This window comes from Stenella coeruleoalba (genome assembly GCF_951394435.1).
Source record: "Stenella coeruleoalba genome assembly, chromosome: 3".
Classification (NCBI taxonomy): Eukaryota; Metazoa; Chordata; class Mammalia; order Artiodactyla; family Delphinidae; genus Stenella; species Stenella coeruleoalba.
The window spans coordinates 109,568,692-109,583,021 of NC_137148.1; the positions used below are offsets into that span (position 1 = coordinate 109,568,692).

General features: G+C 37.5%; 1 protein-coding gene and 1 pseudogene across 2 annotated transcripts in view; both read left to right on the forward strand.

The window, feature by feature from the left end:
• Positions 1-14,330, forward strand: part of RAD50 (RAD50 double strand break repair protein) — a 99,036-nt gene that overhangs the window by 32,623 nt on the left and 52,083 nt on the right. The window contains exons 6-11 of the mRNA XM_079917436.1: positions 7,877-8,005; positions 8,238-8,403; positions 9,806-9,999; positions 10,421-10,627; positions 11,678-11,860; positions 12,471-12,628. Of these exons, the coding sequence (XP_079773562.1) occupies positions 7,877-8,005; positions 8,238-8,403; positions 9,806-9,999; positions 10,421-10,627; positions 11,678-11,860; positions 12,471-12,628 (1,037 nt within the window). The remainder of the gene's footprint in view (positions 1-7,876; positions 8,006-8,237; positions 8,404-9,805; positions 10,000-10,420; positions 10,628-11,677; positions 11,861-12,470; positions 12,629-14,330) is intronic.
• On the forward strand, positions 177-2,398 carry LOC307183873 (large ribosomal subunit protein eL21-like; annotated as a pseudogene). Its single transcript has 2 exons — positions 177-1,314; positions 1,539-2,398. The product of its transcript is annotated as a large ribosomal subunit protein eL21-like (transcript).

Sequence of the window (14,330 nt, forward strand, 5' to 3'; positions counted from 1 at the left end):
AGATGCTTGACGTCATTATTCATCAGGGAAATGCAAATCTGAATCACAATGAGCTATTACTTCACACCCACTAGAATGGCTAAAAGTCAAAAAGATAGGTAATAATTATTGAAAAGGATGTGGAGAAATTGGAACCTTCATACATGATGGTGGGAATGTTAAATGGGGCAGCCACTTTGGAAAACAGTTCAGCAGTTCCTCAAAATGTTAAACATAGGGACTTCTCTGGTAGTGCAGTGGTTAAGAATCCACCTGCCAATGCAGAGGACATGGGTTTGAGCCCTGGTCTGGGAAGATCCCACATGGTGGAGCAGCTAAGCCCATGCGCCACAACTACTGAGCCCGCATGCTACAGCTACTGAAGCCCGCGCACGTGGAGCCTGTGCTCCACAGCAAGAGAAGCCACTGCAATGAGAAGCCTGCATGCTGCAACGAAGGGTAACCCCTGCTCCCCGCAGCTAGAGAAAGCCCACATGCAGCAGCGAAGACCCAGCACAGCCAAAAATAAATTAAAATAATAAATAAATTAAAAGAAAATGTTAAACCTAGAGCTACCATATGACCTGGCCATTTTACTCCTAGGTATCTTATACCCAAGAGCAGTTAAAATGTACATCTATACAAAAACTTATATAGGAAAGTTCATAACAGCATTATTCATAATAGCCAAAAAATGGAAACAATTCAAATATCCATTAACTGATCAATAAAATGTGACATATCCATACATGGAATATTATTCAGCTTTAAAAAAGTATGAAGTTCTGATACAAGCTACAGTAGGCAAGAACCTTGAAAACATGTTAATTGAAAGAAGCCAATCATAAAAGACTACATAATTGTATGATACCGTTCCATTTATTTGAAATGTCCAGAATAGGCAAATCTATAGAGACAGAAAATAGACTAGCAGTTGCCTAGGGTAGTGGGTAGAGACGAATAAATAGTGACTGCTTAGGGGCACAGAGTTTCTTTTCTGGAAGTGAAAATGTCATGGGGGATGGTTGCACAACTCTGAATATACTAAAATATGTTGAATTGTACACTTTAAATGGGTGAATTTTATAGTAGGTGAGTTCCATCTCAATAAAGTGATTTTTAAAGTGATGGCCTGGCCTTTGGGATGAAACTGCCATCTTCCAGTAATTCACCAACATGACCAACACAAAGGGAAAGAGGAGGGGCACCTGCTATATGTTCTTTAGGCCTTTTAGGAAACATGGAGGTGTTCCTTTGGCCACATACATGCAAATCTACAAAAGTGATATTGTAGATATTGAGGGAATGGGCACTGTTCAAAAAGGAATGCCCCGGGCTTCCCTCGTGGCACAGTGGTTGAGAGTCTGCCTGCCGATGCAGGGGACACGGGTTCATGCCCCGGTCTGAGAAGGTCCCACATGCCGCGGAACAGCTGGGCCCATGAGCCATGGCCGCTGAGCCTGCGTGTCCGGAGCCTGTGCTCTGCAACGGGAGAGGCCACAAAAGTGAGAGGCCCGTGTACCGCAAAAAAAAAAAAAAAAAAAAAAGGAATACCCCACAAATGTTACCATGGCAAAACTGGAAGAGTCTACAGTGCTACCCAGCGTGCTTTTGGCATTGTTGTAAATAAGCAAGTTAAGGGCAAGATTCTTGCCAAGAGAATCAGTGTGCGTGTCAAGCATATTAAGCACTCTTAAGAGCCAAGATAGCTTCCTGAAACAGTCTGAAGGAAAATGATCAGAAAAAGAAGGAAGCCAAGCAGAAAGGTACTTAGGTTTAGCTGAAGTGCCAGCCTTCTCCACCCAGAGAAGCACACTTTATGAGAACCAATGGAAAAGAGCCTGAACTGTTGGAACCCATTCCCTATGAATTCATGGCATGATAGGTGTAAAGAAAATAAAAGACCTGGATTGTTAAAAAAAAAAAAAAAAAAAAAGTGATAGCCTGGAATGGAAAACTATCACAAGACCTTCAAGGGAGAAGCTGATCTGGGCCATAAAGATGGGGAAAAATCAAACTGACAGACTAGAAGCTATTTTATATATGTTTGTTTTGTGTTTTGTTTTTTGTAATCTTTTTTTAAAATTTGTTTATTTATTTGGTTGCGCCAGGTCTTAGCTGCAGTGGGCGGGCTTCTTAATTGTGGCTTGCCAGCTCCTTAGTTGCAGCATGTGGGCTCCTTAGTTGCAGCTCCAGGGCTCCTTAGTTGTGGCATGTGAACTCTTAGTTGCGGCGTGCATGTGGAATCTAGTTCCCCGACCAGGGATCGAACCCGGTCCCCCTGCATTGGGAGCTCAGAGTCTTATCCACTCTGCCACTAGGGAAGTCCCTGTATGTTTGTTTTTATTTTGTATTTTTTTCTTTTAAAACTAATACGTGCTCACAATGAAAAAAATATGGAAGAATATTAGTTGAAAAGTAAGAGATGCTCTTCCTACTCCTCATGTCTGACCTCTCACATATATCTTATGATCAAGTGGGTTTTCTTGCACAAATACACTATATGTGTGTATACAAACATGCACATGTATATATGTACATATTCACAAATACAAGCTTATTAAAACAGGACTGTGAGGAAGAGCCTGGGTTAAGTAAATCAAGGTAAAAGGAGTGGGAGCTAGGATTTGCAGTCAGATTATGAAGAGCCTAATGGGTTTAGAATTTAGTGTAATAGACATAAGAGTGAGAAAAAGTATGTTATATTTTAGAAGTAGTTGTTCTAATAACTGTGTGTAGGTACTGTGGTAGTTACCAAGATATTGGAACACATTTTATTTTCTTCAGGAGCAGCCTGGTTGGAAAGATGACAAGCACATATAAGGCAGAAAAAGGCAAGAGCTGTGAGAGCTTTGAGGAGGAAAGAAGAGAAAGTCTGAGGTGGCCAGAGAGGATTTCATAGGACTGAATTTGGGGTACCATTTTGTTGACCTTAAGTAGATTGGTAATTACAGATATGGTGACAACAAAATGCAGGCTGTCTTTGAACAGTATCAAGGAAATCCTCATAGTTGAAATGGAGCATTTGTATAGGAAATAATGTCAGGGTAGAGCTAAGTGATAATACCTGGTATTTATTGAGCAGTGCCAGGATTCTAAACAAGGCTGTAGCAAATGTTGAGGTGTTTGTTTATTTCTTTATTTGTATTTAATTTTGGCTAGTCCAAGGGTTTAATCTTACTCTCTGTATCTTTAGAGCCTAGCCTGGTGCCTGACACTTAGCAGGTGGTTCAGTAAATATTTATTAAGGGGATGATTTCCAAAGTCCTTTTTTTTTTTAGCTCTGAGTTAAAAGGATTCTTCCCTTCATAGAACTCAGCATAAAGCTTGAATCAGATCGTCTTCCCAGCAGCCATCCAGAAGACAGCTCCATTTCGGTACTGCACTATAATTCATGCTTTCCCATTTTTACAGATTTCCTACACTTTCACGAACTCTCTCATAAACTACTTTATTCCCATACCGCCACATCCTATCCTGACCTTGGCCCACTTAGCCCTGTTTTCCTTTCTTGCCCTCAATGGAAATGGCTTGAGAAATTTGTTTTCAAGTTCAAAAGCACCCTCTGGCCCTCTTATTTATTCTTCCACACATAATTTCATGATCCTTGTGCACCTTATAGCCCAAGTGCCTGATTCTTTTGTCTTATTTCACACACCTAAGCTTTGAACACTCTGCTGCTATATTTTTTGTTGTCTTTCTATTTGTTTTAGCTTCTTTTACTAGGTTGTGTGCTCTGGGGATAGAGCCTGTGTTTTGTGCTCTGGGGTTCGAGCCAAAACACAGATGTCAAAGAAGGAATCCCCAGCATCTAGTTACTGGCTGGATTTAAGGAATGAAGCAGCTAGAGATGTCACAAAAGATCTAAGCCAAGATAATGTTTTTTGTTTTTTTTAAAAAGTTTATTTTATTTATTTATTTTTGGCTGCTTTGGGTCTTCGTTGCTGCACACAGGCTTTCTCTAGTTGCAGCGAGCAGGGGCTACTCTTTGTTGTGGCATGTGGGCTTCTCATTGCGGTGGCTTCTCTTACTGTGGAGCATGGGCTCTAGGTGCGCGGGCTTCAGTAGTTGTGGCTTGCGGGCTCTAGGGTGCAGGCTCAGTAGTTGTGGTGCATGGGCTTAGTTGCTCCGTGGCAAGTGGGATCTTCCCGGACCAGGGATTGAACCCGTGTCCCCTGCATTGGCAGGTGGATTCTTAACCGCTGCACCATCATGGAACCTCCAAGATAATGTTAATGCTTCTACAATACAGTGAAAACATTGGTAGAAACCGAGTAGTTTCTGAGAAGTAGGGTACCATAACAGAGGTGTTAATATTTATTGCTCTTAAGAATGAATCCAGTTCTCTTTGTTAGATTGTTCAAAGATATTTTGTGAACACAGAATTTTTTTCACAAGTGATGTGAATGGTCCCGTTCATTGAGGGTCTACTGTATGCCCAGTTGCTGATCAAAGTGCTTTAAAATGTATTATGTGAGCCCCACAGTAACCCCGTGAAGTTTCATAGATGAGAAAAGTGAGGCACAGGTATTCACGTTGGAAGTAAGGGGTAAAGCCAGGATTTGATTCCAGGCTTCTTTGATTCCTAAACTGATACTTTTTTTTTCTTTAGTCAGATTTATTGAAATATAATTTGCATTTAGTAAAATCCACCCTTTTGAAAGTATATGATTTGATGAGTTTGGACAAATGCATACAGTAGCATTACTATCAGTACAGTCAAGATATAGAACATTTCCACCCCAAATAGTTCTCTCAAGTCTATTTGTAGTCGGTCCCCTACCTCCATTTCCAGCCCTTGGTAATCCCTGATTTGTTTTCTGTCAGTATAGTTTTGCCTTTTCCAACGAATGCGACATCAGTGGAATCATACATTATATAGCCTTTTGTGTCTGACTTCTTAGCATAATGCTTTTAAATTTATGTGGTTGCATGTACGAGTAGTTCATTCCTTTTTATTGCTGAGGGTATTCCATTGTAAGGATATATTACAGTTTGTTCATCCATTCCTTTGTTGTTGGACTTCAGGTTGTTATCAGCTTTTAGCTATTACAAATAAAACTGCTATAAACTTCTGTGTACAGGTCTTTGTTTGGAGATATGTTTTCATCTCTCTTGGGTAACTCCCTAGGAGTGGGATTGCTAGGTTGTGTGTTAAGTGTATGTTTTACCTTAAGAGCTGCCAAACTATTTTTCAAAGTGGCACATTTGGTAGTCCCACAGCAACGTACAAGAGTGCAGTTGCACTTCGTCCTTGTCAGCACTTAGTATTATCAGCTTTTTATTTTAGCCATTAAAATAGATGTGTGATAGAATCTCTGAGCAGCTTTTCTTTTTCATTATGGTTTTAATTTGCATTTTCCTAATGTTAATCAATGTTGAGCATCTTTTTATGTGCTTATTTGCCATTTGAGTATCGTTTTTGGTAAAGTGTCTATGCATATCTTTTGCCTGTTTTCAATAGGTTTTGTGTGTGTGTATTTTTTGTTTTTGTTTTTGGTCTTACTGTTGAAGCTGTGAGAGTTCTTTAATTATTCTGGATATAAGCCCTAATTGGGTATGTGTTTTGCAAATTTTTTTTTCTTCTTAACTGCTTTCAAAGGACAGGAGTTTTTAATTTTGATGAAGTCCAGTATATCAAAATTTTCTCTTATAGTTTTTGCTTTTTGTTTCCTATCTAGGAAATCTTTGCCTGACCCAAGGTCACAAAGATTTTCTTCTTGAAGTTTTCTAGTCTGAGTTGTTATATTTAAGTATATGTTCTATTTCAGGTTAACTTTGAATATGGTATGAGGTAAGGTTGAGATTTACTTCCTTTTTTTTTTTTTAGTTAGTTTTTATTGGAGTATAGTTGCTTTACAATGTTGTGTTAGTTTCTGCTGTGCAGCAAAGTGAATCAGCTCTACGGAGATTTACTTCTTTACATAGAGATGTCCAATCATTCCAGCTCCCAGAGCCTGTAGTCTTAATTGTTATACCATCCTGCCTCCCAGTCTCATCTCCCATACTCCCATACAGTGCTCATTGACCATTCCGAAAATCTTCAGGGCCCTTAAGAATTATGCTAAATCTACTGTGCCTGTGCTCTATAAATGGAGCAACCTGGATGGCAGCATCTCTGTTTACAACATGGTTTATTGAATATTTTAGACCCACTGTTGAGATCTGCTGCTCAGAAAAAAAAAAGGATTTTCTTTTTCCCCCAAATATTACTGCTCATCGGCCATGCATCTGGTCACCCAAGAGTGCTCATGGAGATGTACAATGAGATTCATGTTTTCATGTCTGCTAACACAGCATCCATTCTGCAGCCTATGGATCAAGAAGTCACTTTGACTTTTAAATCTTTTTAAGAAATACATTTCGTAAGGCTATAGCTGCCATAGATAGTAATTCCAGTGATGGATCTGGGTAAACTGAAAACTTTCTGGAAAGGATTCACCATTCTAGATGCCATTAAGAACATTCGTGATTCATGGGAAGAAATCAAAATATGAACACTTTTTTTAAGACATAATACTATTGCACACTTCTACAGTATAGTGTAAACAACTTTTATATGCACTGTGAAGCCAAAAAACTGTGTGACTTGCTTTATTGCAATAATCACTTTATTGCAGTGGTCTGGAACTGAACCCAGTATATCTCTGAGGTTTGCCTGTAGTGTCATAATGATTAGAGGGGATGTATGGCAGCACCTAGTACAATGTCTGCAGTATAGCAGGCATTTGATCAATGATAGCTATGACTGTTATTATTGGTAAAAATTTTTTTTTCAAATCTCTCAGCTAACATACTGAACACTTGTTACATGTGCTGAGGAAGCATTGGTGAACAAAGTAAAGTTTCTGTGGTGATAACGTGTTACCTATTAACATACAAATCATAAGATATGGTATTAGTATAGTTTATCAAATGACATTGAAGTTGAGGATGCGTTTTGGTGCAGCTATGAAAGCTTACAATGGATATTTGTAATAATGTGTTAGTTTAAAAATTAGGTTCTAAAATTGTCTTAGAAGAGGAGTTGGTCAGCCTAGAGGCAAACACCAGAAGAGTATCCAAGGAGGGAAGACTCTGAGCCAGGTCACTCATATTCCTAGGAGATGAGGCAACCAGCTGTTCCTGGAAGCAGGCCACTGAGACCATTTGTCACATTTCACTTGTGATGCACCATGAGTTTCCAGTCCACTCAGTAGTTCTAATTCTTTTTAAATAAATAGTTAGCCTTTTAAGGATTAAGTTCTGTTTTTTTTTAATTTTTGGCTGTGTTGGGTCTTCATTGCTGCTCATAGGCTTTCTCTAGTTACGGCAAGCGGGGGCTACTCTGTGTTGCAGTGCACGTACTTCTCATTGTGGTGGCCTCTCCTGTTGGGGAGCACAGGCTCCAGGCACGTGGGCTCAGCAGTTGTGACTCACGGGCTCTAGAGCACAGGCTCAGTAGTTGTGGCACATGGGCTTAGTTGCTCCATGACATGTGGGATCTTTCCGGACCAGGACTTGAACCCATGTCCCCTGCATTGGCAGGCGGATTCTTAACCACTGTGCCACCAGGGAAGTTCCAAGGATTAAGTTCTTAAAATGTGGTACTTTACATAATGTGGCTCCAAGTACCCAATGAATGAATGACTTTGTGGGAGCTGTTGAGGGCAGGGGATGGGCTTTGGAGTTAGAAGGGAGTTAAATTCCTGCTTTTCTTTACTATCTGTAAGGAGTTGGACAAGTTACTTAATGTCTCTGATCCTCAGTTTCTCAGTGCTCCCTTTATAGCAGTGTTACCATTAAATGAGATCACTTTTACTAAGTGCCTGGTCCTGGGACATGTTATTTATCTTCAGTTATTTGCAGTATAAACTATAGTGAATTCTGTTTATGTAGGGTGTTTGTTTATTTTCAGAATCGTCTAAAAGAAATTGAACAAAATCTCTCTAAAATAATGAGACTCGACAATGAAACTAAAGCTTTGGGTAGCCGAAAGAAGCAAATGGAAAAAGATAATAGTGAACTGGAACAGAAAATGGAAAAGGTTTGTGGTGGTAGAATTTTGTTTTACTTCAGAATTTTCAGATTACTGTAATGAACCTCATTTGATTCCATTTTGACAGTCATATTTTGAAACAAACATACAAATCTTGATGTTTGTGTTACTTCCATGTTTATGTTAAAAAGAAGGATATTGAATAAGCTTTGGTTCATATTTTGTACCTCAGACTGATACCTTGTTATACATTAAAGCTCTTTATTTTGGTTCTACACAGGTTTTTCAAGGGTCTGATGAGCAGCTAAATGATTTATATCACAATCACCAGAGAACAGTTAGGGAGAAAGAAAGGAGACTGGTAGAATGTCAGCGTGAACTGGAAAAATTAAATAAAGAATCTAGGCTTCTCAATGAAGAAAAATCAGAACTACTTGTTGAACAGGGTAAGAGACAGTGTTTACTTGGTCTTTTCCCCTATTATAATATTACACATTTTCTGCATGAATGACAAGTCTCCAGGGAATTATGCTGAGTGAAAAAAGTCTCAAAAGATTATATATAGTATGTTTCCACTTCATATGACATTTTGAAATGCCAAAATTTTAGAAATGTAGAGCAGATTAGTGGTGGCCAGGGTTACCCAGTAGGAGGAAAAGCAGGAGGAAGGCTAATGTGGTTATGGTTTTAAAAAAACCAAGAGGGGTTCTTATGGTATTGGAACTGTTCAGTATCTTGGCTGTCATGGTGGATATAAGAACCAACACAGTTGATAAAATTATGTAGAACTTAATACACACACAGATATGAGTAAAACTGGGGAAATAAGAATAAGATTGATGGATTGTATCAGTGTCAGTATCCTGGTTGTGATATACTATAATTTTGCAAATTACTAAAAGAAAACACAGTTTTTCTACTCAACAACAGTTCTGACGCCAGGTGTGTGGGTTTTTCCACACCAAGCAATTCTCCAATTCTCAGTGAACACCAACTAAGTGTCCTGTAATTTAATTCAGTTCTGACACTCCCTGTCCGGAGTTAGCATAGACCCCACAGATTAAGGGCTCAGTCTCATGAGACTGTCTCCCACTCCACTCCAGCTGCCAATCCCAAGTCCCAGGTTGTCTGGCACCTGTACTTCTGACCACTGGCTGTAAATCAGGGGTTCCCACAACCCTTTTCTCAGGTTCAGTAATTTTCTATAACAGCTCCTAGAACTCAGGGAAGCACTTACTATTACCAGTTTATTAAGGATATAGCTCAGGAACACCCAGATGGAAGAGATGCATAGGGTAAGGTATGGGGGAGGGACACTGAGCTTTCATGCCTTCTCCACATGCGCGACTTACTCAGCACCTCCATGTCATATTCACCAACCTGGAAGCTCTTTGAATGCCATTGCTTAGGGTTTTTATGGAAGTAATCATGTAGACATGATTAATTAAGTCATTGGCCATTGGTGATTGAACTCAGACTTCGGCCCCTCCCCAGAAATGGGAGGGGTGGGTACTGAAACTTCCTACTCTCTAATCACAGAGCTGATTCCTCTGACGACCAGGTCCCATTCTCCAGGAGTCACCTCATTAGAATAAACTCAGGTACAGTTGAAAGGGACTTATAATGAATAACAAAAGATACTCCTCTCACCCCTATCACTGAGAAATTCTAAGCGTTTTTTGGAGCTCTGTACCAGGAGCCAAGGACAAAAACCAAATATGTATTTCTTACTACATCTCAATACAATAGTCACCATTTGGGGAAACTGAGCAAAGGATGTAAGAGATCTTGCTCTTTTATTTTTTAAAATATCTGATAAAAGAATTACTATGATTGTGTTTTTTAAAGGTCGTCTGCAGCTACAAGCAGATCGTCATCAAGAACATATGCGAGCTAGAGATTCATTAATTCAGTCTTTGGCAACACAACTAGAATTGGATGGCTTTAAGCATGGACCATTCAATGAGAGACAGATAAAAAATTTTCACAAACTTGTGAGAGAGAGGCAAGAAAAGGAAGCAGAAACCGCCAGGCAACTGATGGTAAATACTGTTATTTTCTTTTGTTTGTATCAGATTGTCTAGTTGAATTGTTTTAATTTTGGGGTTGACCTTATTTTGTCATATTTTTGGATTAGTGTTAGGATAAAATTTGCTATGAGGTAGAATAAAACCTTTATGGAAGCAAATTTTTTAAAGTTTATAAGTATAAAAGTACAAAGAATATATAGACCTATGTTTTTTATTTGATTTTAAGTAAAATTTCTTTTTAAAGCTAATTGTAAAGAAAAAGTTTGCTCGAAGTTAATAATGATTATCTCTGGGTTATGATCATTATATTTTTTTATGCTTTTCTATATTTTCCTCAGAGTGCATGTGTTACTTTTGCATCAAAGAAACTTTTTCTTAATGAAGTTTTTAGTGAAAAAATTGTTAATGCTCATGCTTCTCATTATGTATTTAGAATGACTTTGCAGAAAAAGAGACTCTGAAACAAAAACAGATAGATGAGATAAGGGATAAGAAAACTGGACTGGGAAGAATAATAGAGCTAAAATCAGAAATCCTAACTAAGAAGCAGAGTGAGCTGAAAAATGTGAAGTATGAATTACAGCAGTTGGAAGGATCTTCAGACAGAATTCTTGAACTGGACCAGGAGCTCACAAAAGCTGTAAGATACTATTTGAGCAATCTAATAATTTTAAGGTATAAGATATTTAGAAGTATTTTACCTTTTGCTAATCCTGAGATTATGGCATTTTAATAAAAATGTCAACCTTGTCTATCAATCTCATGTAAAATGAATTTATCTGAATATCTTAATGACCCAACTCTGCTCCTGGAACCTGGTGGATTGAAAATTAGAATCATCTAAAGAAACTTAAAATAAAAAACTTATGCTTAGACCTTAAACCTTCCAAATAAAAATCTCTAAGAGTGGGCCATAGAAATGTGTTCAAAACAGAACTGGGTGATTCTTATGAGTACCTTGATTGAGAACCACTTACCTAAGTTTAAAAAAAAAGTATTTTCCCTCTAGGTTCCACACACTACAGATTTTATATGATTATTGCTGTGTTATCACTTCTTCTGGGGTAGAAATTTTCTTAGCCCACCTCTTCCTTTCATGAATTTCCAAAATTTCTTCTTTGTTTCTAATCTCTTCCCTTCCTTCACACCTCCATTACCAAAATAAGCATCCTAAAGCTTGGCAAATGCCACTTTCAGGTCCCATCTTGATAATTTAAACATTTCTATTTACTCCCAAACTTAACATCTAGCATACATTTTTGTCAGTTTAGCACGATATTGTCCTGTTGTGATGGGGAGATACTGTTCAGGGACCATATCACACGATTTTTAGTTTCTATATGCCAGGCAATGTAGTGAGTTACATGGGTACTTGATAAATGCTTAGTTATTGATTGAAGAGTCACTAAACTGTATACTTAAGCATATTTTTCTTAATTTTGCACTAATTTTCACTTTTCCCTCCTGTTTGACTCTTCCAGATTTATTTACTAAGTCTCTACTGTTATAAAATAGTAAGGTAACTTTATAAGATCTTTCTTAAAAATTTTATTACTTCTGCTTTTTCTGTTGTTGGATAAAATCAAACAGTAATATTTTGACCATCCTGAGGAGTAGCTGATTTCTAATACACTTTGTCATTATTTTAACACAACACATATAAACCTGTTCATTTATTTGAATTATTAAGGAACGTGAGCTAAGCAAAGCTGAGAAAAACAGCAATGTAGAAACTCTAAAAACAGAAGTAATAAGCCTTCAAAATGAGAAAGCAGATCTAGACAGGACCCTGCGTAAATTGGACCAGGAGATGGAGCAGTTAAATCATCATACAGCAACACGTACCCAGATGGAGATGCTGACCAAAGACAAAGTATGACCTTTCTTTTTGTTCTAATTATACTTTCTGGTATTTAAAATAGCTTATCTTAACATTCATAATCGTTACACTGTGAAGTATTTAGTTGATATTGGCTTTTTACTTTAGGGGTTAAATGAACTTAATATAAAGTTTTCAAGTTTAAAAACTGTTTTCTAATTACAAAGAAATAATAATACAGAAGTGTATACACACAAACACACACGTGTACATTGCTGTTAATTTTTATCATATACCATACAGAAGTTTTAATTTTTATATCATCAGACTTGTTATTCTTTTCTCTAATGGCTTAGAAAGTCCATCCTCACGTTAAGAGTTTAAGAAATTTTCAGGAGTTCCTTGGTGGCCTAGTGGTTAGGATTTGGTGCTTTCACTGCCATGGCCCGGGTTCAGTCTGTGGTCGGGGCGCTGAGATACTCCTCAAGCAGTGAAGCATGGCCAAAATTTAAAAAAAAAAAGAAGAAATTTTATATTTTCTTCTTGCATTTTTGTAGTTTTATTTTTTAAGCCTAGAACTGTAATCAATCTAAAATTTATTTTTGTTCTTTATATAATGTGGAGATATTGAGCTTTATTTTTAAACGATTTTTTTTTCCTATAGGCTGACAAAGATGAACAAATCAGAAAAATAAAATCTAGGCACAGTGATGAATTAACTTCATTGTTAGGATATTTTCCCAACAAAAAACAGCTTGAAGACTGGCTTCATAGTAAATCAAAAGAAATTAATCAGACCAGGGACAGACTTGCCAAATTGAAGTAAGTAGTTACAACATTTGAAGATGTAGTAGAAGTCTCTTTTTTCATGCTTTCACTTTTAATTGTTTTGAAATCATTTATTGTCACGAAGTGGTATGTCTTACTAATTGACTTTGATTTTCCCATATTTTACAAATTAAGTAAAATGGTAACAGATAGTGAGTTCAGCTTCTTGTTCCTTGAAAGTCTGCAGAACTAAGTGAGAGGATTAAAATATTCCTTTATAAAAAGTGAGACCTGAAACTATAAAACGCCTAGAAGATAACATAGAGGAAAGGTTTCATTGTATTGAAATTGGCAATGATTTCTTGGATATGACACCAAAAGCACAGGCAGCAGAAGCAAAAATAGACAAATGGGACTATATCATACTTAAAAACTGCTGCACAGCAAAGGGAACGATCAACAGGGAAAAGGCAATTAACAGAATGGGAGAAAACATTTTCAAATTATATATCTGATAAGGGGTTAGTATCCAGAATATGTAAAGAACTCGTACAACTCAATAATTAAAAAAAAAATACCCGGATTAAAAAAGTCGGCAGAGGGACTTCCCTGGTGGTGCAGTGGTTGGGACTCCGAGCTCCCAACGCAGGGGGCCCGGGTTCGATCCCTGCTCAGGGAACTAGATCCCACAACTAAGAGTTCACATGCCACAGCTAGGGAGTCCGCCTACTGCAACTAAGACCTGGCACAACCAAATAAATAAATAAATAAATATTTTTAAAAATAAATAGGCAGAGGACTTGAATAGACATTTCTCCAAAGAATATATACAGATGGTCAACAGCATATGAAAAGATGCTCAAGATGATGCTAGTCATCAAGGAAATGCAAATCAAAACCACAGTGATATCACTTCACACCACTTAGGATGACCATTATCAAAAAAAACAGAAAATATAGTAGTGTGTTATAATAAGCTATAATGGAAAAAAATCTGAAAAAGAATAATATAACTGAATCACTTTGCTTTATACCTGAAACTGACACAACATTGTAAATCAACTATACTTCAATTAAAAGATAAAATAAGAAGTTGAAAAAAAAACAAAATAACAAGTGTTGGTGAGGATGTTGAGAAATTGGAACCCTCTGCACTATTAGTGGGAGTGTAAAATGGTGCAGTTACTGTAGAAAACCTGTGGAGGTTCTTCAAAAAATTAGGAAAAGAATAACTAGATGATCCAGGAATTCCACTTCTGAGTATATATTCAAACGAATTGAAAACATGATATCAAAGAGATATTTGCTAATCCATGTTCACTGCAGCATTATTCACAATAGCCAAGAGGTGGAAGCAACCTAAATGATGGATGAATGGATAAAGAAAAACTGGTGTATGTATAATGGAATATTATTTATCTTTGAAAAAGAAGGAAATCCTCTCATATGCTATGACTTGATGAACCTTGAGGATATTATGCTTGAGGATATTAAAGCGAAGTAAGCTAGGCACAAAAAGACGAGTACTGCTTGGTTCCACTTATGTGAAGTATCCAAAGATGTTGAACTCTTAGAAAGTATGTAGAATGGAGGTTCAGAGTAGCCAGGGGGCGGGGGCGGAGGGGGGGTAGTTTTTCAGTGGGTATAGAATTTTAGTTTTGCAAGATGAAAAAGTTTTAGAGATCTGTTGCACAACAATGTGCATATAGTTAACACTACTGTGCTGTACAGTTAAAAATGGTTAAGATGTTAAAGT